This window comes from Platalea leucorodia, assembly GCF_965183815.1.
Source record: "Platalea leucorodia genome assembly, chromosome: 5".
Lineage (NCBI taxonomy): Eukaryota > Metazoa > Chordata > Aves > Pelecaniformes > Threskiornithidae > Platalea > Platalea leucorodia.
This window is the reverse complement of record NC_138827.1, coordinates 73,420,554-73,445,900: the sequence shown is the minus strand read 5'-3', so window position 1 is coordinate 73,445,900 and position 25,347 is coordinate 73,420,554. Positions and strand designations below refer to the sequence as shown.

General features: G+C 40.9%; 1 protein-coding gene across 1 annotated transcript in view; it reads left to right on the top strand.

The window, feature by feature from the left end:
- PARD3B (par-3 family cell polarity regulator beta) overlaps positions 1-25,347 on the top strand; it is a gene marked incomplete at its 5' end in the record, with an annotated part of 288,181 nt that overhangs the window by 215,950 nt on the left and 46,884 nt on the right. Inside the window, one exon of the mRNA XM_082311454.1 lies at positions 24,713-24,848. Within this exon, the coding sequence (XP_082167580.1) occupies positions 24,713-24,848 (136 nt within the window). The remainder of the gene's footprint in view (positions 1-24,712; positions 24,849-25,347) is intronic.

Genomic DNA, 25,347 nt, shown 5'->3' with positions numbered 1-25,347 from the left:
GTTGTTTGACCAAAAGTTCATACTTGCTCCTTTAATCAGCAGCAGAATAATGTGTGTATGTATTAACGTTTTTTTCTGCACAATATTTTTTAACAAAGCACTATTTAACTTTAAATGCTAATATGTGTGTGTGGTTAATTAAGAAGCCAGAATTGCCCATAAGGCTGGTAAGCTCCAAGAAACAGAGAGGAAGATCATTGCACTTCTGCTCATAGATAGCTATTTGTGAACCAGCTGATAATGTGCAAAATTAAGATTTCGTAAGTGGCATTTTAAATGAATGGTTAATGGCTGAAGATTAATTAAACAGTCAGAGTTGCTCAAAAGAGAAGCTGTTAAAATCTTGTTTATAGGCCAGTCACTTCCATACTTAAAGTGCAAACCCTAATAGCATGTGGTATTTCCATTTAGCAGGCAAGCAACGTAACTAGGATATTTTCCTTGAACAAGGAAATCTACCTTACTGGATACGCGGGATGGATGGATGGATGAAGCATTGTGTACGGTGTATTCTTCTTCCTGATTAATAGTCGTCTGGTAGCAGTACAGAGAGAGAAATGCATTTCCTCTGAGAATTTGGTAATGTTAAATAAAATTGCTAAATCTTTTTTTAATTAAAGTGTAAGGGGCATGGTTAAATCTGTTGTGGTTCTATTTTCCCACTACTCTCCAGTAGTCCGTTCTACTTCATACACTTTAGGGTTTTCAAAATGCCCAGCTTTTCATTGCTCCAGGTTGTCTTCTGTCAGAATGAGTCTCTTTGGCCCCATCATTAGCCTTGCAGAGTTGTTCTAGCTAAGAAAAAAAAAGGTATGTTTTCAGTCAGGTTTATTCTGTACTGCAATTCTGGTTAAAAGATGAGTGTTAACCTAGTCCCATTTCCCTGGTTGAAGAGAAACAACAAGCAGAAGGTCATTATGCTGCTCACGGTTGTGAGGCTTGTCCTTCCAGCAAGTCCTTTGCCAAGAAACTGTTTGTTTTTCTTTCATTTTCCCTTTGTCTCAGCACAGTTCCCAATCTTTTTGTTAACTCTCTGCTGGTTTTCCCCCAGCTTCCCAACACGGTCATTTTGCTTTACCATCTCCTAGCTTCTGGATATGCAGGTAGTTCCAGCGAAAGGCCTGGTGACTTGGCCCCTTGTGCAGGCTTTGCTCTGTAGCCCAGTGTAAGATGAATCTGCATTGCTGACCTCAGGGAGCTTGCACTCTATCCAAAACCATGGCTTTCAAAAACTCCGCTCCTCAGTTTTTTCTTAGCTGCTGCTAGTTAAATGGAAGAAAGGGATTCTTTCTTTCATTGTAGAGATAATCTTGGTTTAGTAAAACTGAGGGTATGGGATTTTCTTGTGCTAGACTTTTAAGTCTGTACCTACTAAGAATCTGTCTTTTTTGGAGGTGGAAGAGGTTGGACATGAGGAGCATAGACCAGCTCATGTGTATGAGCGTCCGTACGTTCAGACTCCAGGTGATGGCACGAGCTCACAGCAAGCTCTGTCCTGACTTTTCACTTTGTTGAGATAAATTAGTGGTTTCTGGTCAAACTATTTTTAAAAAATAGTCAACGTTTAGTGGGAGACAATCCTTTCCCAGAAATCTTAAAAGTAATGGACAAAGGGTTAAGTTTGGAGGAGAGGGGAAAAAAGGACTATCACTGGACTGCTTCAAAATGCTGAATAGTTCCAGTTAAGACAGCAGTGATATCTGTATAATAAGGATGGAGAAGTAACTCTTAGATGTGACAGTGAAAATGGACATAGACTGACTGGAGCCATGAGAAATATTTTCACAGTGTCTTCAGTTGTCTTTGAGGTTATCCAGGGTCAGTGGGACCTGTCCTAACAGGTTCCTCTGAGCTACAGGTAAAGCAATCCCCAGCCCCCCTCCTCATTAAGAAGTGAGGGGCATTGCTGAGTCCTGAGAGTCTTCAAGCGACATCCCACGGTTTCTCATACGTTCTCAAAATAAACAGGCAATTGGTTTTCTCAGTTCACCAGGAAAAACTCTTACACCAGTTGAGATGAATGCAGCACAGGGAACCATGGGGCACACCGCAGACCTACCAGCATTGCCAGGTTACGCTGCCACCAGGAACAATGCAGTAACTCTGGTAGGGTTTTCCAGCGTGACTGCTCATGTCCAGGCACAGTGCTTAGATTGTATGGTACTCATACAGCTTAACTGTGTAGTGGAAACCTTACAGTGGAAACTGTTGTTGTCTCTACTCATCCATAAGATGTAGAGAATTCTTGCCATATTCTGAGAACACTGTTTATACACTGATTTTTCTACAGTCCCAGTTTACCTGGGCTTTACGCTGGCAGATCTTTAAAATTTTTCTGCTAATCTTAAGTCTTCTGTTCCACTGAGTGACTTAGCTCTCAACATAATAAGATATAAAATCTCTAACGGAGCCACAGATCTGACCTCAGAATGAGTCGATGGGAACCTTCTCATGGAAGGTTCAAGCATCTAACAGCAGAATAAAACGACTGCTCCTAAAAAGAGTCCAGGACCTTGCTCCCTGCTTGTGTCAAGATGCCAGTGGTGAAAGGTTACCCAAGCACTTAGGCAGCATTGCTGACAGCAAGTACAGGCAGAAGCATGAACCACATCTTTCGGTTAGCAAAAAACTGTAAGAAGTGATGTTGTTTGAAAAGCTGAAAATCACTCAATATTGTGCTAGCAAAAATATTGGGAGGACTGATGAGATGTGATGGAAATGGCTTAATAGGCAACAGGATGCTGAATAAAAAGAGAATAATTGTGATTATTGTCTGACAGCTGTGCAGAGCATACAGTCGATGACAAACTCTAAAACGTGCTATTTTTCAATCCATGATCACAAGTCCACTGGCACAGACAGTAACCCAAGGGGTCATAGTAAGCCAAGAAATAGTTTATTGTTTCATCAGCTCAAGTCTTCTGATGTAGTTAAGTTGGTATGTACACTGAACCTCTGTGACTGTCCTTACCTCCCTGCAAGGAGACCTGGCACCATATGGAGTCCACGTGCACTGTGGCAACGGAGCAGTTTCTCTGGCAGGCCATGCAGCAGCAGAGCTTTTGTTGACATTGATCAAGGTATCGATATTGATCTTGGGATGGTCTAAGAGAATTGTGACTATTTTGTGGAGAGTGATGTTAGACTGTGATAGAAAATGAAATAAATAACTTGTCTTAAACTACATTGTGGCCTGCATCTGAGAGAAAGTGTGGTCTTTCATTAGGACAGAGGGATGTGAGAAAGTGATGTTGCTTCAGATAACCACGCTGGTTATCTTTTTTAATCACTAACTTGCCCTTGATGTCTGGAGACCATTTTTAGAAAGCAGTGGAGAGTGATTGCATGAAAGATTTTATACTCTTTGGTTGCCTGCAAAACAGGTAGCTGCCTTCATTTTTTCATTCCACCAAGCTGAAGCGGAGAAAACCAAAAAACTACTCATAATAAAAAAGATGCAAGAGGAGTGAGTGCGAGATAACCTCTAGAAAGTGCTAAAAATGAAATAAATGTAACATACTTGTAGAGGAATAAATGTCCTCTTAATTTATTTTTTACCCTTTTTGTTTCTCGCTGGTTCCCTACTTGTGTGCCAGTAGGTCAGTGTGACAGTTTTGCAGTGTCACAGCCCTCTGTTGAATCTGCGCTCTGGGAGGTTGCTAGCCCCTTCCCTCCAGTGACCTGGAACCAGTGAGGAGAAACAAGAAAGAGCCAGCTACTGTTTTAACATTTCAAACAACATCTTATCGTTCAGTCTTTGACCAATATTTATGGTTTAATTTCTTCATTCAGTTAAAATTTTAATCTTAAATAAAATTTTTCAGCATAATAGTATCTTAGGGGCATTTCTTGTCAAACCAGTATTAGCCAGAACCTGTCCATCAGCTGTGGAGTTTATCTGTTATAAACACTTCTGCCCTTAGGCTTTGATGCCTACTTAGTCCTGGATATGGTTATTACCTTGTAAATGGGAATCAGCCGCAAATGATCATTATGGTATTTACATAAAATGCATGGAAAACAATTATTTTGAGACTGGCCCGTAAATTTAAGCATAGAACATATTTCTAATGCAAGTGTCGTACATGGCCCGGCAATTGAAAAGTAAGCAGCAACGCACCTTCAGAGGGATGAAAACACGTTCAAAACGTGGTCTGTCTTGCGGCAAGGCGGGGAGAGGGCAACTATTTTCTATGCCTGAGTCACCATAATGCTCAATAATTGTCTGAAAGGACTGCTTTAATTGAGCACTTGTATGCTGTAAGTGTGCTGCTAACCAGGGGACCTGGATTGCTTCTGCTCTGCTCTCGGGTAATGACAGAGGAGGCCTTCTGTGGCTGGAGTCCGTGCTTTACATATCAGCGGATACTTTCATAGCACGACAAAGGGGTGTGAGGTGGTGGAGGAGGGTTGGGGAATAGCATCAGAGCAATAAACCTGTTCCTAATTGTTATTGATTGTTAGTACACAAATTACAAGCAGACAGTCTGCAGTACTTCACCTGAATAAGGTGTTGTTTTCTTTCTTTAACATCTTCTGCTGTCCCTGATTGGAAAAAAAACAGGAGGCAATTATTTTGTGCCTCTCTATACAATGGCAATGTTTAAGCAGCAGCTGCTTCAGAGAGGGAGAGTAAAGGGGACTGGGGGAAGGGATTGATCTTTTCCTCCTTTTCTCTGTAAATACCACTGTCTGCATCAGTGGTGGTGCTTTGACCTCTTTGCTACAGAGCTTGAAAAGCCTCTTGCACATAGTGACATGTTCTGGCTCCACAACTGAATAGGCAGAAGTCTAATTCTCTTTCTTTGAGCGCTGCTACAAATAGATTATCAATCTAAATATGATAAGTGCTCGAGAATTCCTCCCAAAATTTAGAGTCATGAGTCTGAGTACTGGTATTTTTTTACGTGTCTGTGTGGCTTCTGAAATGATTAACAGTATTCTTTCATATCTTTTCGCCTTTAATCTGCACTCTGCCCACTGTCTCATTGCTGTTAGCTATGGCAAATATACCAGATGTCTGAGCAGCTTCATTGTTCTGTTGTTTTTCTTTTCAAGACCCTAGTGCATAGCTGGATGTTAATTTCTCTTTTGTGTTGAAACCTGCCTCCAAGGAATAAGATTACCAGTATTCAGTCTTTGGCCAGTAGAGATACTGAGGTCTCATATCTTCTGAATGCTTTGTCTCAGTTAGTGTTTCTACTAGCTCAGTGCATTTATAGTGGAGGTCTGTTCTTCTGTAGTGCCCATGGAACCTTAAATTAATGTCCCCTGCCTTTAGGAAAACAATTTTAACATGTTTTCTAAATGTTTTCTTTATTCCCAGGGTTGAGAAATGATACACAAAGACACCTGCTCTTCCAAGTGGGTGGAAATTGAAAATTGTGCCAAGAAAAACTCTGTTTCTCAGAAAAGATTCAAGATATGCATTGTTTAAAGTGTGGCATAAACAAATAGATTATGTAAGGTTCGTGAGCCCTTGTTTGGGATGAGGTCGCTCACTCGTGGGTCCGTAGCTTCTCTACTAGCAATACTTAGTGCGTACATCTAAAAAGCAATATATGAACTACTGGTTTCCCCATCGACTTTGAAAAAGATAGTTAGGAAGCTACAGGCACTGAATCAGCACAGCTCCCTTCAGTTCTACATGAGAGCCACTGTTGTGCTTGGGTAACACAGTGGTGGCTCCAGACCTTTAAGAAAACACGTTTCTTTAAGTTGAGTCAGGAAGCAACTGATTGATTTACAGGTAACAAATGTGAATTGTGTGTTTAGTGGGAAGAAAAGTGACAGTTCACATCTGAATTTAGATAAACACATAAATTTGGTAGTGGGTGCTTCATCTCTGTAGATGTAGGTAGTCACATGTGATAGTCACTGTATATGATAAGATCGCAGCAGTTGCCACAGTGCATAAAAGGATACAAGAACAGATGAAACCATTAATGCTTTCATATTGTATCCTGTCTTATTTCCAGTAACATAGCATGCCTGGTACTTAATGGGGTATATCTTTGAAAGAATCAGCAGGTATGATGTTCTAGAAAACATGAAAATCTGCAACCTTGCATCAGAGGCCAAAGCAATATCTTGGATCTGACACTTCTTTAAAGTACAAATTGTGTCATTGGTATAGTTACATAAGCTAGAAATTGTAAATTTATGTTGTGCAATCTGAAAAGCAAATGATAGCATGTGGATTTGTATCTGCTGCTCAGAAAGAAGACTGATGTGCCAGTCCTGTTTCCATCAAAGTAAGTGGCAAAATTTCTGCTGATTGAGGTGGGAAATCGGAACTGATTCCCCTGCCTGGTTCTCCCTGAAAGAATGATGAAGTGATGTTTTCTTTTCTGTTTTATACTTATTAGTTTCACAGCCAGATTACTGTAACTTGAGCTTTTTTGCCATACTTCTGCATGACTGTTTTTGTTAACCATTTTTATTACCTTTTGGCCTGTTCTTTGCATCATGCTATTGACAAAATGAGTTTTACATTTTTTTACCCCAAAGTTTAGAGCATAGACTATGGAAGAAATCCATACAAAAAAAGTCTGAAACATTAATTGGACTAGACTACAGCATTTAAAGTAACCTATTCTATCGTCCATTTACCTCCCACATGAAATGAAAACTCTATTTTGATCTGAACTGTCACAGATAATTTCTGCACATAAAACACATCCAGAGACAGCTTTCAAATGGAGTTGTCGCTTCTTATTTAGCAGGCTGGGGACTCTCTATTGTTGTCAAACCCTCTTTGCAAAAGCATCACTAACACACTGATTTGCACAGTTGTATGTAAGAGGAGGAATGGTTGCACAGCCTCCATGAAACAAAAAATTGTATGTAGGTGCTGGAATCCTCTGCAGCTGAACTTACCTACTGCTTAGGAAAAAAATCCTTATTTTTATATATATACACACACACTATTTTTAAGCAGATTTTCACACTGTGTGCTGCTGTGGGGAGGGGTTGTTTTTAGTGTAATGAGGTTTTAGTGTGAATAGTGATGATTAACATTTAAAAGCTAGTAACCAACATTCTGTTATTTTCCCTGACCTCTATGGGACCAGAAGTTTGGCTTTAATCTCTTCACAAATTTCAGGAATTCTTAAGCAAGTGCACTGGGAATATCTCTGAACTGTGAGTACAGAACTGCTGCCTCAGAGTGTATTCCAGCCAAGATGCTGAGGCAAGGCTGTAGGGCACTTGTTTCCAGACTGCTATTCTGATGGTGGCCAATGTGGCCATCTGGTGAGGCCGGCTGGAAGACCCAGCTATGGCGTCGCAGAAGAAGACAGCTTAAAAATTGAGAACTACCATTCTTCAGGCTTTATTTTTATAACGTTCAATTTGCCCTGGAGCATGATGTATTTTCATAAAATAAATTTACCTTCTGGCCTCAGTTGTAGTCTCATAAATTTATGCTATTGGAATACACAGTTAAATAGTAGTAATGTATAATTCTTATTTCATTTTCCTCTCAAGGTGGGAAAATTGACCAGGATTAGGGGGTGAAGAATTTGGTTTGTGTGATGAGTTGTCCTTTATTGCTGTCTCCACGACTACTCTATGCAGGATGAAACAGCAAAACACAAGCTGGCAGAGCGCTCTTCTGACCTAATTCTGCACCGCAACACAGATAGCGGACTATCTGCTGATCCATCTGATAAGCATGACTTTGTCAAATCCAGATGTATGGTCAGGAGTGAAACACAGATGAGGCCTGAGAGCCAGGGTCTTGCATTTTCTCCAGATGCCTGAATCCTTTAGGTACCTTCACTGCAGCAGCTGGGGTTAGGAGGCAGGACTGGAGGGAGGGAAAGCTGCCTGTTGCAGCGTGGAATCGACAGAAAAAACAAAACTAAAAGCTAGAGCCTAAAACATTACTGGTCAAAGCCAATTGCCTATTTTAAGGGCCATATCTTCTGTAATGAAGCAAGAGATACAGACTGGAAATTACATTCTGATTTCTGAGCTGTATGCCAGAAGATTTGAGGGTTCTTTGTTCAATGTGTCTCAAGCTCCCTCCTGGAGAGGGACATGATGGGGAAGGGGTTTCTCTGTTCCCACTTTTGCCTGTATTCATGAATCAATTTTAATGGCTATCCCATGGGGAGCAGTGAATTAGATGGGGAAAAAAGGGTAATTTTGTGCATTAATGGAGAATATACTTGAATGGAGAAAAATGAGGGAAGGAAAAATCTCATGGTCACTGTGCTTGTCAGTGATAATGCACATCCATGGGGTTTTAAACCTTGGCCATTGCAGAAAAAAATACAGCAGATGGAAGCGATCTCTCCTTCTCCTTCTCCCAAATCTTGGTGGGCCGGCTTGCTTTCCTCTCTCCAGGTGGGACACGTGTACAGAACTGGACTGGATACAGCATATCCGTCTCCTGCTCCAGGAATGGAGTCTGTGATCCACATTTGTGCTCAGTTGGCAAGCTTATAAAGTTGGGGACTAGAGAAGTGGATGGACGTTTCTCCTACACTGGAAATAGTAATTTTGGAGGCTACATTCTCACAGGTATTCTGTACACACTTTTTACAGTTACCTGGCACCAAAGCAGCTTGGTTCTTTTTGTCTGGTAGCTCTATCAAGTTGTTAGTTCTTTTAAATCAAAAAAATTGTATACTGTCTGTCTGTAGTGACTTTAAACAGCAGCGAGACTCATAAACTCTGAAATTGTCTTTGCAGCCTGTATAGGCATGTTACATTTGCCTCCTTCCTAAAACACCAAGTATCACTGTCGGGCATCCTGCAGACCAGCATTGTTTCCGTATTATCTTGTGCTCCTCCACCTGCTTTTACCATTTCCGCCGTTCTGCTGTGTGTGGGAACAGGACTGTCTGTTTGTTACGCACCTGTGCAGAGCCTATTGCAAGGAGAGTTGTACCTCTGGCCGGGGATGTTGCAGTGGGGTTTTGTCTGCAGGAGTTCCTGAGGCGGTCTTCAAAGACTTGAAGGCCATCTCAAAACTGTGGAGGTAAGGAAGATACCTGTTAGAAGCTGGAGTGAGGCCACTCCAGCCTACGTTGTTTAGCCTGGCCCTCACTACGGAATTTGAAAAGGTCTGTACCCTCATGTGTTTGCCTGGCCTTTAAGAGGCAGTATATGCCTGTTGCTCCCCTGCACTCCAAACCAGCTAGCAAATGGCCTGCTCCAATCCAAAGGTGATGTGCTTAGGTTAATATTGGTGTGTCCTTCTGAAAGCACAGTACCATCCAAAAAAAACTTCAAAGCTTGCTTTTCTTCAGGTCAGCCTTCAAAACCCGAAGCAAACATGTCCTGCAGCAACACCAATTACTGACTCTTGAGAATATCCCGAAGTAATGGTCATGCCCTCATTTCAAAGGCAATATATGGGGCCATTATCTGAGCAAATACAGTGCATGTCACTGAAAATCCATTGATGATGATGAATTCTGGTTACTGTTGACTGCAGCCAGATATGGGATGGTGAGTAAGGGGTGTAAAACATTAGCCCCTGAGGTCTGTGGGTTTTTCTCTGTAAACAGGTCAGGGTTTCCTTAAGAGCTCAAGCAAAATACAAAGAAAAGAAAAGCTGGAGATGAGTCTCAGGGAAGAGGTGGGGAAATAAGGAGGCAAGGAAAGAAGACGGAATAAAAAAAAACTAAAAAAGCATACTTTGGGGAGAGGCGGAAAACAGATGAAAAGATTTTTAAAAGGGAAAAAATAAAGGATTTGAACAGTGCCAGGAACTCCTCTTTGCAGACTGGCAAAAAGATGTTTGTGTATAGAAGAATTAATTCAAGTTTGAAAAAGTCCAGGAGTTACAGGGAAAGCTGAATTGCTTGATTATTTTGAAACCTTCAAGGAGAAACATAGGAAAACTATGGAAAAAAATATACTGCTAGAAATATTCTTGATCTGTTGTGGGATGAGTGTGTTTGTTTTTGAAAACACTATCATGTCCATATTGTTTTAGTGTCCTGAATTTCATTGTTAAATAATGTTAAATCTGAAACATTTCAAGATTTTCTTTTTTTTAAGTAAGTTCTGCTCATGTGATGCGATGCTGCTATATGCCTCCTTCCAGTAAAAAACGTAGAATTCCAGAGATGTGCTGTCTGTAGATCTAGGTTTGATAAACCACCCTTTTGTGGAAATACAGGCAGTTTCAGCTCCTCTCATTTCGATAAATTGGTGTAAGCACGATGTATTTCGTATACTTACAGTGGAAACTTAGCGCTAGAAGCAGAACACATTTTGATTTGCAGAATGTGGATGGGTGGTGTTTCCCCTACCTGATGATACCAAATGAGCGATTATCCCTTGCTAGCGTGTGCCATTGCTGACCACGGCGAGCAGAGCCAGCTCCCTTCAATAGTCCGAAGAGGCCCCTGCAGCGGGTGTGTTAGAGGAGCTGCAGTCGGGCTCCTGCTCTGCGCTGCCCGCTGGTGCAGTGCCTGCCTCCGCTGGGGACAGGGACCTTGGCGAATATCCTCCCAACAGGGAAGTTCAGGAGTGATCTGGGGCCACGGTATACATACGTCCTTAGCATCGATGACGGGTTCTATTATTTATTCGTCTTGTTCATGTTGCAAAATAGAGGCAATGGAAGAAGAGGTTTGTTTTCTTGATCTTGACCCAGAATACATTTACCATTAACCACTCCCCCCCAACGTTTTCTGTAGTATTCACTTGTCAGCTTTGAACATGTTCCCCAGAGTGAGATTTCTTCTTGTTTTATAATGAGGAACAGGAATTTCAGGTTTTTCTATCTGTTGCCACCAAAACCGATGTTACAGCCGGACTCAGCAGCAACGATGGCAACATGCAATAGTAACCATCCCACATGAGATTTAGATTAACTGCTCTTCTGTTTAGTTCATATAATGCCTCAACAGCATGATCTGATTTGCTGTTTTCACGTAATCCATCATTAATTGTCTGAGTTAGGAAACTAGGTTCTTCTGTAGCAAATGGAGAGAGAGGGGCTCCCCTACATTCCGCGTGGAGCTTCACTGTCTCTGGCTGCAGCTATGTCATGCAGCTATTTATCTGGTTTTTATTTTAAATGTGGTTTACTTCTTCAAGCACGAGGATTTTGGGGAGCAGTAATGCTTCTATTAGAAGTGTTACCTTTGAGTCTGCTTTTAAGCATAGGGGGAACTAAGTAGTAGCCACAGGCTGCAGACCTCCAGCTCTGGTGGTGAGGGAAGAGAGGAGTGGGTGTTGAGGCAGCATGCTCAGACTGTCTCCTCCTCCATCTGAGGAAGCTGCTGCTGTGGCTGCCAGAGGAAGCTTTGGGGTTTATAGGGGCCAGCTGTGGCACCCACATGGCTCTCATCAGTGGTGGCAGCAACGGGAATAGGAGCCATGTTCTCGGCGCTCTCCTTCCCCAGGGAGTGCAGGAGAGCAAGTAGGAGCAGCTCTTTGGGGAGGCAGAACCGTTTCCAGGGCTTGTGGAAGGGAGTAGAGGTAGGGAGTTGCACAGAGGCAACCCTCCCTCCCCATGCATGAGAGATGCAGAAGCTCTGCACCCCCTCTTCCCCAGTCTATCAGTCCTTCGCTAATTGTCTTCCCCCACCTAAAATGTTTTGGTCCTTTCCTGCCCTCCTCCTCTTTTTTCCCCACAGCCTATTGAAATCTTCCCTGCCTCCCCAGGAAACTTGCTCTGCCGTTGATGAATTCCGTTTTACCACCCCATGAATGAGAACAAAATAAACTACTTTATCTCAATCATTTGGGCAGCAAAATGCAATTTGCTTGTGTTGCTGCAGATCTTTGAGCCAACTCTGGTCTGGAAACTTTTATCACTTTGCAATTGAATCTGCTGAATATCTCAGATCCTCTTGCATTGGAAGAAAATGGTTTTTTTAAGACAAAATACAGAAAAAAGTGCTAGCTGTGTACTTATGCATGCACAAACCCACAGTGATATACATGTCCTCATATATCTCTATATGTATGTATGTACATGTATAATAAATAAAAAATACATATAACACTTTGAAAGTCCACACCTAACTTGCTAATGTCAGCTACAGTTGATAGACAGCTAAGTCAGACTCTTTTTATGGTCCATTTCTAAAATGAAACCATAAATTTTAAAGCCAGGCTTCATCATTGCAGAGAAAAAAGCTTTTCCAGCCTATTGATGAAATATAACATTTGATAGGATTTATGAGGCCCAGATTCAGGAGGATCATTTGCAGAGCACTTAGAGCTGCTTTTTCCTGCCCTTTGCCTTCCCTCCTCCCAAATACACATACCAAAAAAAGCCATTAGTAATGAAAAATTATTAAGGAAGATTTTTCTTGATTCCATACAAATGTCAATTTGAGAGAGAGAAAAAGGAAGAAAACAGTTCCAGCGGTTCTTACAGTAAAGAGGTCTAAGTAGAGCCAGGCTGATTATATGAGAGGAATACTGACTTTTACTAATAAATACACAGTGTGATTGTTGCTGTAATACAGTCATTTGTTGTAGTGTGTGTGTGTATATGTATTTTTAATAGTACCGGATGGAATTATTTTTTTATCACACTGAGATATTCACAAACCAGCCACATAAAGTTAAAAATAAAAACGATACCCAGCTTCTTGGTATCTCGATAAAGTTTCCTTCTGGCTTGTATTACCAGAGTGATAATTTCAGAGGAAAAACATCATCTGTAACTTGTGATCACAGTATCTGTCAAATGGTAGGAAATGAAGAAAACTGCCAGACAGTGTCAGATTTATTAACAGCTCTAAGAAAACCAAAATTAATGCATTTTCTCATCTTTGATGGGTTGAAATGTCCATGTGCTGTACTTATCTTAATGGACAAGTGAAGGAAGTAGCACTCATCAATTAAGTCTCTCATTAAGCTGACTACAGCTTAATCTAGAGCACATGCAGGAGTACTATGTGCTTACCAGGCTGTACCTCAAAGGTGTTGCAGTTGTTGTTAAGGAGTGCTCATCCCGCAGATGCCAGGAGCAAACCAGCTTTATGCTGCCTTCAGGAATGCACAGCCAGCCACTGGACCAGGGGGCAAGCAGTCCTGTAGAGCAGGGAGAGAGGGACAGACATACAAACCCGGACTGTGCCAGCTGTGTGAGGGGAGTTGCTGGCCTGACTTCCACTGGAAAACTGTATTTTCACCTGTTAATAACCAGCCTTCAACCATTTGGGATGAAAATGCCTATGTAGGAGGTGTGCTGAAGCTGAATTTTTATGGAACATGATGACAGCTGTTTTGGGGGGGCCTGGAGGGAGAAGACAAGGGGGTTGTTTTGTCTGTGTAAAAAGTAAAAATAAGAAGCATATGAGTCTTTCAATAAGAAGCTGTAGTCTTTCTGTACGCTGGAATTGAGGCTTTATATTTAGGAAGGGAACACAGCCTAGTCTTATACCAGACTGTGCCTTTTGCCACCCCTTGAACATTGACAATTTGACTAAGTTATAAGATTTAGAATACTTCCCACACACATGATAGAAACTTGGCTGCTGACTTCACCAAAAGTGCTCGTCCTGAGCTGCCAGAGCCTAGACATGCTTTTCCAGTCGTCGGTTCTCCTGGCTGCAGGGACTAGAGAGGTTCCTGGTGCAGGAATGAAGGATGAGGTGAACGGTGCATCATCAGTGTGTCCTTAGCCTTACGCCCCACCTTCCAGGGAGGGAAAGGGTGAGCTGACTTGAATGCAAAAGCCTAACAAATGCCATGGACAGGCAGGACAAGAATAGGAACGGAGAAGAAGCAGGATTGGTGGAGCAGCCAGAGGATGGGGAGAATAAAGGAGGGGTGCTGGGTCAGAGCAGAGTTGTGGGTAGTAAGTGGGTGCTTCAGAGTGGAGAGAAGTTTACCGGTACTGCAAGTTTAATGCTCTGTTAGCATGTTAGACATGAGCATGCTCATTTGAACCAGTGCAGAAAGGAAGAAGTGCTGTTGGGTGTCCCAAGCCGTCTACAGCCTCGTCATTACTGGCAGACTTCTTTGTGAAATGCTTCTGGGAGATAGGATTCAAGGAGTGCTGGAAGGAGAAATGCTGACCGAGGCACATCAGGGGAGATATTTCTGTACTAGAGCAGCCTGTGGGACAGGGATGTGCTTGTATGGGAAGTCAATAAATGGGTGGAGGAAATTGGCATCCTTGGCTGAACGGTATAAAGGGAAAGACTTCCGAACATCAGGATGAGAACAGGAAATGAAGGGAGCAAGATAAAAACAGGTGTGGAAGGATTTGTAAGGTGTGTCTCTGAACACGGCAGTTGAAACCATGAGAGTCATTCTGTAGAGAAAGAGATGGGCCTGAACCAGAACTTGCTTTAGCATTTTTGGGACTTCCCACCCAAATGCAGAGAGATAGGCTTGCTCTTCCTCTTCCAGGTTAGATACACCAGGAAGTGACTGTGTGTAGTTTGAAGATTCCATTACTTCATTTTTTCCATTTGAATTTAACATTTTTCAAAACAATTACTGAAAGAGACTAGTGCTTACCTTCAGTCTCAAACACCTGAAAATCAGCTCTAACTTCTGCAAGTGGAAAGGTGGGAGTAATTTCAGAGGTGCAGTGGAGCTGCAGCCATAAGAAGAAGGGGCTAGAAAAGCTGTGCATGTCTGGAAGTCCAGGAGCTTCCATTGCCTGCATAATAAAAAGTAATAAAGTTACACTGCTAACTTTAGGCCCCTGAGTTCAGAAATATTTCTCCGAAATGCAGTTCGGCTTATAAAGTGTTTAATTCTGTTGATGTGGAGCTTGTGATGAAAGCTAGTTGAAGGAATGTGCACTCCGCAGTCTTTGCAAATGCGAACAAAACAACTGTGCTATGAGGAGCCCAGCTGCGCGGGGGAGAGGTGCCCGAGGAGGGAGGCTGCTGGAAGGGTAGGCAGGGTGGCCTTGAAGGCGGCAGAACTTTGCAAAATCCATCAACTGCTTCAGCATCTGGCAGGGTTTCTGTTGAGCAATAACCACAAGCTAAATTTGCCATATATAATTCCTGAGAGAAGCTAGTGGTAACTGATGTTTTGACTTTTGAGCGTGTTCCTGTGAAACTGCTCAGATCTCAGTTGTAGTTTGGAAATACTGCCCTGTCAGAGAACTAAAATGATTTTACCTTCAGGGTTGTCCCCATGGTAAGATTGTCATAAAATTTTTAGCCCTTTGCACTACTGCAGTGTAGAAAATATAATTAAGCCTGTTTCTCTTGCACATCTGTTAAGTGCTTCGTGTGTCATTTTAGTATATATTCAGAAGAAGTGAACTTTGGATCATTATATTGGAGTTAGGATGTTCCAAAGAGTGCGTATGGATTGTACTCCCCGCTGTGAGAAGCCCTGTGTGTTGTAAGAGTCATTCGAGCATGCTCAACGGTGCTTTCATTTTGCATTGCACTCGCAGCTAGTAAAATATGTTAGAAATAATTTCATTTATTGTCTTTGCTTTTCTTTAGCTTGTAGTTGGAACGTTAAATGCTTTCCTTATAAGGCTTACATGCTTCACCTTGCATGTGCCAGTGGCTTAATAAGAACATCTGCTGTCTTGCTGTAGCAAATCTGATGATTTTTCTATGCACGTATATTTAGTTGTTCATATAAATAGAATCCAGGCACTGCTAGATGCGTATGAAAGCGTACGTCAGATTGAAATGGTAACATATGAGGTTTTCTGCAGTTCCATTTATGAAGTATCAAGTTAAAAACGAAGCTGTGAAGTAGCCAGAGAACTTTTTATTTCTGCAGCCAAAGGCATATGCTTGTACAGCCTAACTTGATTAGGTCTCTGATATATTCTTAGAATGGTCAGTATTTCATGTGTTGTATCATTGTCTGTGAGTTGCTTTTTCATTATGGTTGGGCTTCTACGCAGCAGAATGTAGGAGAGCATTGCTCCAGATGTCTGGCTCCTTTCACCGATTTTGTTGCTGTCTACAGCAAAATTTGAGTTTTAGCTCTACAGTGCAAATTCCCTTTGAATCTTTGGATGCCCTTAAACAGTGTAGTACTGGAATATGTGTAAATGTCTACAAAGTACGGTGATTGGAGTGGCTGGTTTAAGAGGAGCTATAAAATGGTTCCAGCTGGAGTGCATTCTTGAGGTAAGCTCAAAATACGCTCCAAATTGTCAGCACACTACTCAGGAAAAACACAAGAAACAAATCATCTTTAGTGCGCTTTGCTTCCTTTAATGCACATAAGGATAGTGTAAATGGAAGCCGGTCAATTTTCAACGGTTCGTGTAAAATTGTCCCTAGGTTTTGCTTCCGTACTTCAGCCTTTGTGAATAAATGCATCACACTGGGTTATAAGTATACCTGTGTGTATTTCTGTGGACATAATGCCGTCTATATTTCAATAAGTATTGTGTATCTGTCCATTAATATTTATATGGAACTGAGAGCTTTGGTTCTTGCAATTTTTAATAAACATTGATGGTGTTACTAGTTTATACAGAGCATTCAATATGCTCCATCAAAATGGCAGCTCTAATTAGGTTCCTTGAATTAGCTAATGGATTTTGAGAAAGATAGCTTACAAAGCTCTTACAGCTGTCCAAGATATTCCTGCCATGGCAGAAAGACAAAAGGCCGCTGGAAGCTACAGACTTTAAAGCTTTAGAAATGCAGCTGACAGTTAAAAAAGATAAATTACATTCGTATTTTTTTCCCGTAAATGTCCTAATGCTGGATTAATGTTATCCTCATAGTGACCATTCATTAAAAACACCCAAAAAAGCCAACTTTATCGTAAGGATGCATTTTGGCTATGAGATCTGTGCTTTTTCCTGATGCTTTGCACGTGGTATAAATTAATTCTTTTTTTTTTTTAAATGTAAACTATATCTGTAACAGGATTACAGACACAGAGACTTTTTTCAGTTGAGATTGAGATTTCTACCTCATTTCTACCTAGGCCAGGTATTATAAAAACAAACCACATAGAGGATTAGTTGCTGCCAGTCTTCCAGTGGCATAGATCTGCATGTGTGTAATGAAGAGCAGGATGTAGTCTCTAGTGTGAAACTTGGAGATGTAGTTTCTGGGAGAAAACCGATAGTTACTCCAGGCTTTGTAGTTTTCAACAAAATACATTTTAGAACATGGGCAGCAGCATCTACTGTGAGCGAATTCTTAGATCCTCAATTCTTCCCTCACAAGGGAGCACAGAAATTAAGACCGCACTGAATTGTCACCACCTCTCCCTCCTGCCTTTGCTTTGTGTGTGCTAAAGGGAATTCCTGAGGGACTCTTGAATAGCTAATTCATTGGAAGTCTGTAAAGTACTTATTATCTCAGCTTTAGCGATAAGTTTAATAAACTGTAGTGCAAAAAGCAATAGTCTGCACGTGAAAAAAGCTAGCTGCCAGTTGCAGGCAGGTGTGATAGCCATTAAGAAATAGAGCTACATTTCCACACAAGAGTTTAGCATTCAGCATTTGCTTTGTTGAATTGTTAAAGCTGCTGTAAATGGAGTTTGGAGGGCTGGAAATCTGCTCTATGTTGATGTGACCTATCTATTGTAAATATGCCAGCTGCTTTACATCAGTAAAGTAAAATACCCCCTCCCAAGCCATGTTGTAATACAAAGTGCCAAAAAAGGCAATTTAAGTACTTTGCCGTGTAAATCCAGAAGAAATTACCTTGGAGAGAAGGCCCTCAATTATGCCTCACACGTGACTTCTGCATGATGGATAAAAGGCATAATTGAGATCATCTTTAGTGAAGAAACCAGAAACTGTTGCATTGTCTAGAGGCTACTGAAAATACCAGGAAAATCTGTTTTTCATTATTTTCATTGTGTATTGTTTATAGAGAGTTTGGTTGTTGTCAGCAGCCGAGTCCCTAATCTCCCTGCTTTCCTAGCCCTTCGGAGACACGTGCACGTCTCAGATCAACAAGACAGCAGTAAACTGGTCACATGCCAGAAACAGACATTGCCATTAACCAGCCTGAACTGTAAGGCATCTTTTTTTTAATTATTAGTTAAAATCTGGTGATTGCCTTCTTTGATGAAACACAAAACATTGAGCAGAAAAAAGGAAAAAAAAGTCTTGTCTTTGAAGTAAAGATGACAAGCTCGCTACAAACAAGAAAACGTCCCTTTTTTTTTCCTTCCTACTTGATTGCAAATAACCTGTTTCTGTTAGAGTAGCACATACCATATCTGCTGTTATGGTGAAGTTAAACCTCAAAGTGCCAATTTTGTTCCCATAAAGCAATAAATTAGCCTATACCTCCCATTCTTTCTGGCCAGCTGTAGTCAACTATAAGTTATAAAGGAAAGCAATAGAGGTGAGAAGTGGCCTGGATTGAAAAGATGATGCTGATCTGAATGTCTAGGCCATCTGCCATGACAAACAGGAAAAGGTGTTGTATGTCATGTGAAAGGAGGGAAACATAAAAGGATACTTTATGCCAAGCCACTGAGAGGTATTTTATAAACAGTTTGGAAAAACTGAAAGTGATACAAATCTGTTGGTCTCAATCTTCAAATTGTTCTTTTGAGGCTTCTGTAAACATATTATGAGCTATTTGGGGAAAGAAAAGGTTAATGACACTGCTAATTCATATCATGCAAGGTTCTCTTTCCTTCTTTCTTCCTAATGAGTCTGTAGGAACCTAAGAATATCATCATCTTTCTTTCTACTAAGCTCTTAATGTCAAGAGGTCAGTAGTGATGTTACAGGGTCAATAGGACTCAATTTACATCCAGACAAATGGTAGTCATGTGCTGCCCTAGGAGTCTTTGACCTTTTGGACAGAAGTGGTTGTACTGCTTTTATGTTAGCCCAAAGAATCGAAAGGTGACAGCGTATGTTCCACTGAGGCACGGTTACAACTTTTTTAAATATTGTAAAGCAGATTAAGGCTCAGGGACTTTAGTATACAAGTTCAAATAAACTCAAATAAGCATAAATAGGTTCTTCAGTGTAGTTTGTTTTCCTGCAGTTTATTTATGAATCTTGACTTTGTATGTATTTATGTACATATGGATAGAGAGAAACATATCCATCTAATGCTTCTCATGTCAGCCCATCTATACAGACCCTCTCAAGATAGTCCTGTCTAAATGGAACTGGGCTCGAAGTCTTCTTCCCGGTCACTTTTCACAGGTTTCCAAAACAAGTGTCCTACTGGGGCCCTTCTCCATTGATAAAGATGGTAATTGTGTGTACATAGGGTATATTCCTGCCCAGAGCAAGAAAGAAGGTGTTATGGAGACCAATGAAACCATTTGCGTGGTTCCAGTAGCTAGAAAGACATCATTCTTAAGTTGGGTCCTCAGCGTGGGGTGAGTATAGCTAAAACCCAGGCTGACTCTGGCTGAACATCAAAGATGATTCCTGAGCCTGCAAGGCAATATCAGTGGTGTCAACAAGGTATTTCTGACAAGTCTTTCATTGCAGTATCATTCATTTACTCAAGTGCATATGAAAACAACAAATGTTCATTTCTTCCTAAACTCTCTTTCTCTTGGTGGTTGACAAAGATGAAAGCTGAAACATTGTAGAATTATGTTCTTATCATTGATTTTCTTTTTATCGCTTCTCACCATTCTTTTTATTCTCTTTTACTATTGAGGTTGCAGAAATATCTTCATAAGCAATGTAATACTTCAGGGTAGAAAGACAAGGGCTGGAACTGAGAGAGTAACATACTCAAATATTTGTTATAACTTCAAATTGAAAGTTTTATCCTAAGTGAAAGATACTGTAACATCCTCTGTTGAACTCTCTTATGCTGTATATCTTTGCAGACCACTGTGTTCTTTTCAGTATATAAAATTAGTTTTGTTTTATAGCAGATTGTGAATGGAAGGTTGTCCATTTTCTTGAGTCTGTGCATCACGTTTTGTCTTGGACTTGTTTGTTAATGGAAAATTCAGTAAAAGAATCATTTTTCTTTTTCTTTTCTTTTTTTTAAACTCGGAAGTACCAGTTGTTTGTTTAGAAGCTGACAGTCAGCTGGGTGAAATCAGTGTTTGAAAGAAGTAGCTGGCAAAAAAGTCCTGTGCAATATTAATGTGTTTAGGAAAACCACTGGAAACAAAATGTTTATTGCCTCTTTAAATGTATGTTTATATACAGCTTTAAGTGGTTCATCTTACTCTGTACATGCAACACTTGTTTTTAATTTTGTATTATCTAGAGAGCTGCAGTAGAAGTCACTCATTTAAAAAATGACATTTTTAACCTGAGTGATTGAAATCCAGATTAGCGACTCGGAGGAAGAACAGAGGGGAGATTTTATTGTGCAAAACCTGAACCATATGTATTAAATACTGAGGATGATGTTTTGATTCTTTGAAAAAAATAACTTGTCTGTCATGTTGGGTATATAATGTTATTGCTGTGGTGCTTGTTCATCTGTCTCTTCAGAGATGATGGGATGAAATTTCACAGTCATATTTTACATAATGTTAGAGATAGCTTGAAGCTAAGTGTGTGCCAAATTATGGTTTCCTTTTTCTTTTGGGATGCCTATTCCAACTGTATCAGTTGAATGGCTGTTTCGTAGCGGGTCCCTTTACAGTCACAGTGGGCAAGGTGGAACCTGTATAGTGCCTCTGACAGATTCAGGCACAGGGTAGAAGACAGTGATTTCTGGCGGTTGTTTATCTAGTTGGCAGTACAGCCCCAGCAGCATGGGTTAGAAAGCTTTGGTTTGTAAGGATTGTAGCTAGCAAAACTACAGAATGGCTGACAGGAATGTGCTTTTTCCTCTTTTGAATGTTCATATAAGATTGTTTATTATTTATTTTTTCTATTTCCCCAAAAAATCCTTGCAGTGTGTGCAGCTTATTCGAAGAACTGTTGAACTTCTCTTAAGATTGTTTGTGGCATGGGATTTTGGACAGGTTTTGTTACTGTTGTTTGAAATCAGCATCTGAGTCTTCGCTAAACTCTTTGTAAAGTTTCTCAGAGATTTTTTTTCCCCCAGCTAGAACTTATTTAAAACTTCCCCCAAAAGGTTCAGGTTCTATCCCAGTATCAGCTGCTTCTGAATCAGTCTCCTTGTATGTAGCACGATTTTAGGAAATCGTTCTGAAATCAATCACAGAATGCAGAGTGGATGGTTCTCTTACAGTCTTGTGACAACAGAGAAGTCCATGGGTGGATTAAATGTCAGAGCCTGGGAACACGTGGTGGTGGAGGGGAATGGCTAACGTGTGGTTGCGCAGCTCTCTGAAGAACGTGTAGCGCAGGGATCCATGTCAGGGAAGTGAGTTCTGCACAGAATTGTAGATGTGATGAGGACTGTAATATTTATATCTCCTCAAGGAGGGAGCACTACATTAAATGTAAAGCTACTGTAAAAGAAATCTGTCTGGTGTACTTAGTAGGCTTGGTGAAAAGCTTCAGTAAGTCTCCTTAATATAAATTGACTTTGATTGGAGTATTGTTTTTATATTTCTTCTGTAAGTTCAGGTTTCTTTTCAGTATAAATAGTCATGCATCCGAAACATTTGAACTGGTATTCATCTGCTGTTTCCCTGTCTAAGAACTGCTATCTGATCAAACCAATATTTTTTAATTATGTATTTATAGGCAGATGGGAGAATAGTTTACAGTCAATGTATAATCTTCTCTGCAAATCTTGGAAAATTGTGTTGTTTTTTTTTTTTTTAATATTGCCTTATCAGTTTCTTTTTTTTATTACTGATGACTTCATTCTGTTTGAATTCAATGCTTCAGTTTCTTTGGGGTAAACTAATAGATTATGTATGCGATATTTGCACAGTGCTGATTGAATTCATCTGGTGAGTTTGAATGTGGTTCATATATTCACATAATTGTCAGGAGCCAACTTTAAATTCAGAACTGTTTCATGAGCATTGCACAGGGCATCGTATTCATCTCACATTACTCAGGAGTGGGTAAAACTTTCATGGTAAGCTAGATATGCAGCTCTTTCAAAAGCCAGTGTCTTTTACATTTGTGTCTATAAACAGTGATGGAGGAAAAAAAAGAAATAAGAGCTGTGGAGCTTCAACTGTTTCCTGAAAAAATGAAGCTGATATACTGACCTGACCCTCTTTCAACCTGTTCCCTCCACCTTTCTAACAAATTCTGAACCCGCTGGCCATTTTTGACCAGGCCTGACAGGTGATTCGATGTTCAAAAGATACTGGATCACTAAGTTTCATGAAAATAAGCAGCCTGCTAGAGAGGCCCAGATGAAAGCCCTTGCTGGGGAGAAACGCTGCAGTGTGAACTCAGTCCCATTATCGGACACCAGAGAACCCACAGGAGAGAAGCACAGGAAATCAGACTTCACGGAGCTGCTTGTTTCCACAGAGATTACGCTTGTGTTTTCACACTAATCCAGATGGATAACTTCCCATGTGCTGCTATCTTTCATTCAAACGTTCCTACTCATTCTCATGGTTAGGGTTTGTACTTCAATACGGCGTGGCAGAGGTTTGCCAAAGAAAAAGCTGTCAGGCCCAGTCTTTTAATGTATATAATCAGCTTGGTCTCCGCAGCACCTACTTCCACTTGCTGGTTAGATGGGCTTAACCAGAAGGAAGTTCACCTACAGGAGATCTGTAGTAAATGGAGCACAGGCTGCTGTTACTCCCTCTTACAATGTAAATCTCAGATTTCATTTAAAAAAGGGAAAAAAAAAAAAGGATGGCATTTTCAGATTACTTTTCAGCCAAAGTATGTGGAGGTAGAAAGTGGCCATTAGGTGGGTACGTGGCCATTTAGGCCACTGGTGGCAGTTGCTAATACAGTTTGCAGAGAGCTGCAGGGAGCCAGATCTGCTGGAATCGAACTAGACCAGTTGCCCGTATTTCAGTGTTTTTCTCTCTCTTAGCTAGTGCTGCTTTGGGTAATGATGTTGGCAAAGCAACAGGGACAACACTTCGGGCCTTATCTGTATGTTAGCAGCCCTAATGAAATGCTTTATCTGTACTCCCAAGTAAAGGCAGGGGATTTCACAGGTATTGTATTGCTCATGAGCTGTGGACCAAGCTTCACTGTTCTAAGTGATAGCCCCCATTAGCTAGTCTTCAATTCCAGTGTTTTGCGAACTGGAAATGGTTCTCCACTATTTGACAAGCATTCATGCAAGGAACAGAGGCATTTATCTGTGGAAGGAGTCAAGGGGAAAAGGGAATGTACTTTTTTTTTTTCCCCTCAATAGTCCACAGAGTTTGTGCAAGCTTTCTGCACTGTCTTGGCAGATCATAAGAAAAATTTCGTATGCTCTGGAAGAGTTGGGTAAGTCAGCCAGAGAAGCTTGAAACTTCTGGGACTTTATAGAGTAGAGGGGCTGGATAACTTAGGATCCAGGGAAGGCAAGTAATTTAAGTGTTTGATTTTTCATGGAAACATACTGACGCTGCAAGTAAACATTTCCAATCCTGGCTGCATATTCAGTTTCATTTGCACCCTATGTGGAATTTCCCTTCATTGGTAATTAATTTCCAACGAATCTAGACGGCTATTAAATTCTAGAAACTACTTATTATTGAACTGGTAGGTTTATGTCCAATCTCTTGTATGTGCTTTCCACATTCGGTTTGCTATACAAATCCTATAAAAGGCTTCCCTACATTCTGGCATACTCATAGTGGAGTGCAGCATGACAAGGTGCTCCACAGAGTCTGTGCTCATGTGCCTAAATCTGTATCTCTCCAGCCCATTGCTGGTGAGGCAGAGTTAAAGTTGCAGATTAAGAGAATATAGGATGATGTGCTGCAATAACAATAGTCTGCGTTTAGGAGCAGCCACAAATAAATTCTGCGACAATTCCCTATGAATGCTACTGAGCCATACAGTCAGTATTCACCCCAGTGCTGACTAGAGCGGGGCTGGAAATAGCTGCGGGAAACTTTTAATTTATTCGTTTTCAATGTGGCTGTATTTTTTTAAATTCTTAGGCATTTTCAGGATTTTTTATTTTTTTAATCCTTCCAGGTATACCTTGAGCTTCCACAGTTGTACAGGTCCAGCTCTAAGGTTTTGGAAGGCTCACCAGGGTCAAAATCCGCAAAGGCAGGCATGTGTTTAACTTGACAAACTAAGCAACTCCACTAGCTTTACCACGGAAGTTTGCAGTGTATGCAGTTCAGCATACAAGTGAGTCTTTGTGGATTACTAAGGGGATTACTGTTTAATTACCAATTTAAAAAAATGGTGTCAAGATTTAATAGTGTGCTTTCCCATCTCTCTTGCCTCCCCTGTATTTTCATGGCTGATGTTTTAGTTCTTTATATAATTGGGAGGGAGGTTATTTTTTATGAGATAAAACTTCGTTCTGTGCTTCTCTGTGAACATAGTCTATTCTTTACCTTGAACAAATGTAATTTTAGGGAAATTCCACATTTAGCGTGGGAGCAAAAGCAAACATTTTTCTGGCAGCTTATCATCATCATCATTATTATTATTAAAATATGATAGCCATTTATAGCTGCTCATAGGAATGTTAAAAGTTTCCTTGTGCTCCCCCATCTGTCTGCACCCATCTGTTGTCTCTTGTCTTGTACTGGAATTGTTAAGTTCTTTGGACAGGGACAGCCTTTTTTAAAAATGGGGATCAAGTTCACAATTAGCAGCTTTTTTAATAGAAGAAAGCAAAAATAAGGGTGGTATGGGCCAGTGGGCACAATGTAAGTCAGGAGAATCAAATGTTCATAATCCATTTGTCTCAGGTGTGGCAGTTCCATCTGTATGCTCATGTGGGTACCTGGTAAGCGTTAGATATGTGTGTACATAGGAGTTTTATTTAGCATTTTTTATTTTTCTCAGTGTCTGCGCAGGTGGCGGGAATGCTGATCGTATCCAGAAGTTACGGAAGGAGTACCATCAGGCCAGGCGAGAAGGCTTACCTTTTTATGAGGACGATGAAGGAAGAACACAGCCGTCTGATTACGACCAGCGTTGGGTAGGTCCACAATGTGATGCAAAGTGCTTTTGCAGCGTTCAGGGTTAGCAGAAGGTGCTGATTTGTTTGTGTTTTCCAGAAATCCTGTGTCAGCTTAACATGAATTTGGGGAGTTTGTAGAAATGGAGAAATCCTTAATTCCAGACCACCAAAGAAAACATTAACAACATGAAAACTTGGCTAAAAAGAACTTGTCTGTTCACTGTGCTTGATTTAGGCCCAGGTTTCCTCTCTTTAGGCCCAAGATATGCAGTCATTGCCAAACTTTGTCATGTGTGGTAATATCAAGGCTTTTCAGCAGGATTTATGGTACTCTGGCAGTTCATCCAGTGATTCCCTGGGTTAATGAGAGCATTAGAAGAGCAGACTCTCAATGCAAAGTGAGAAGGAGGAGACAGAGGCATGTCTGCCCCTGCCCTTCCCTCTGCACACTGGGCAGTAGCAATCTGTGATACATCCTCAGTAACTTTTATAAAGTGAAAAATGGAATAACTTGCTC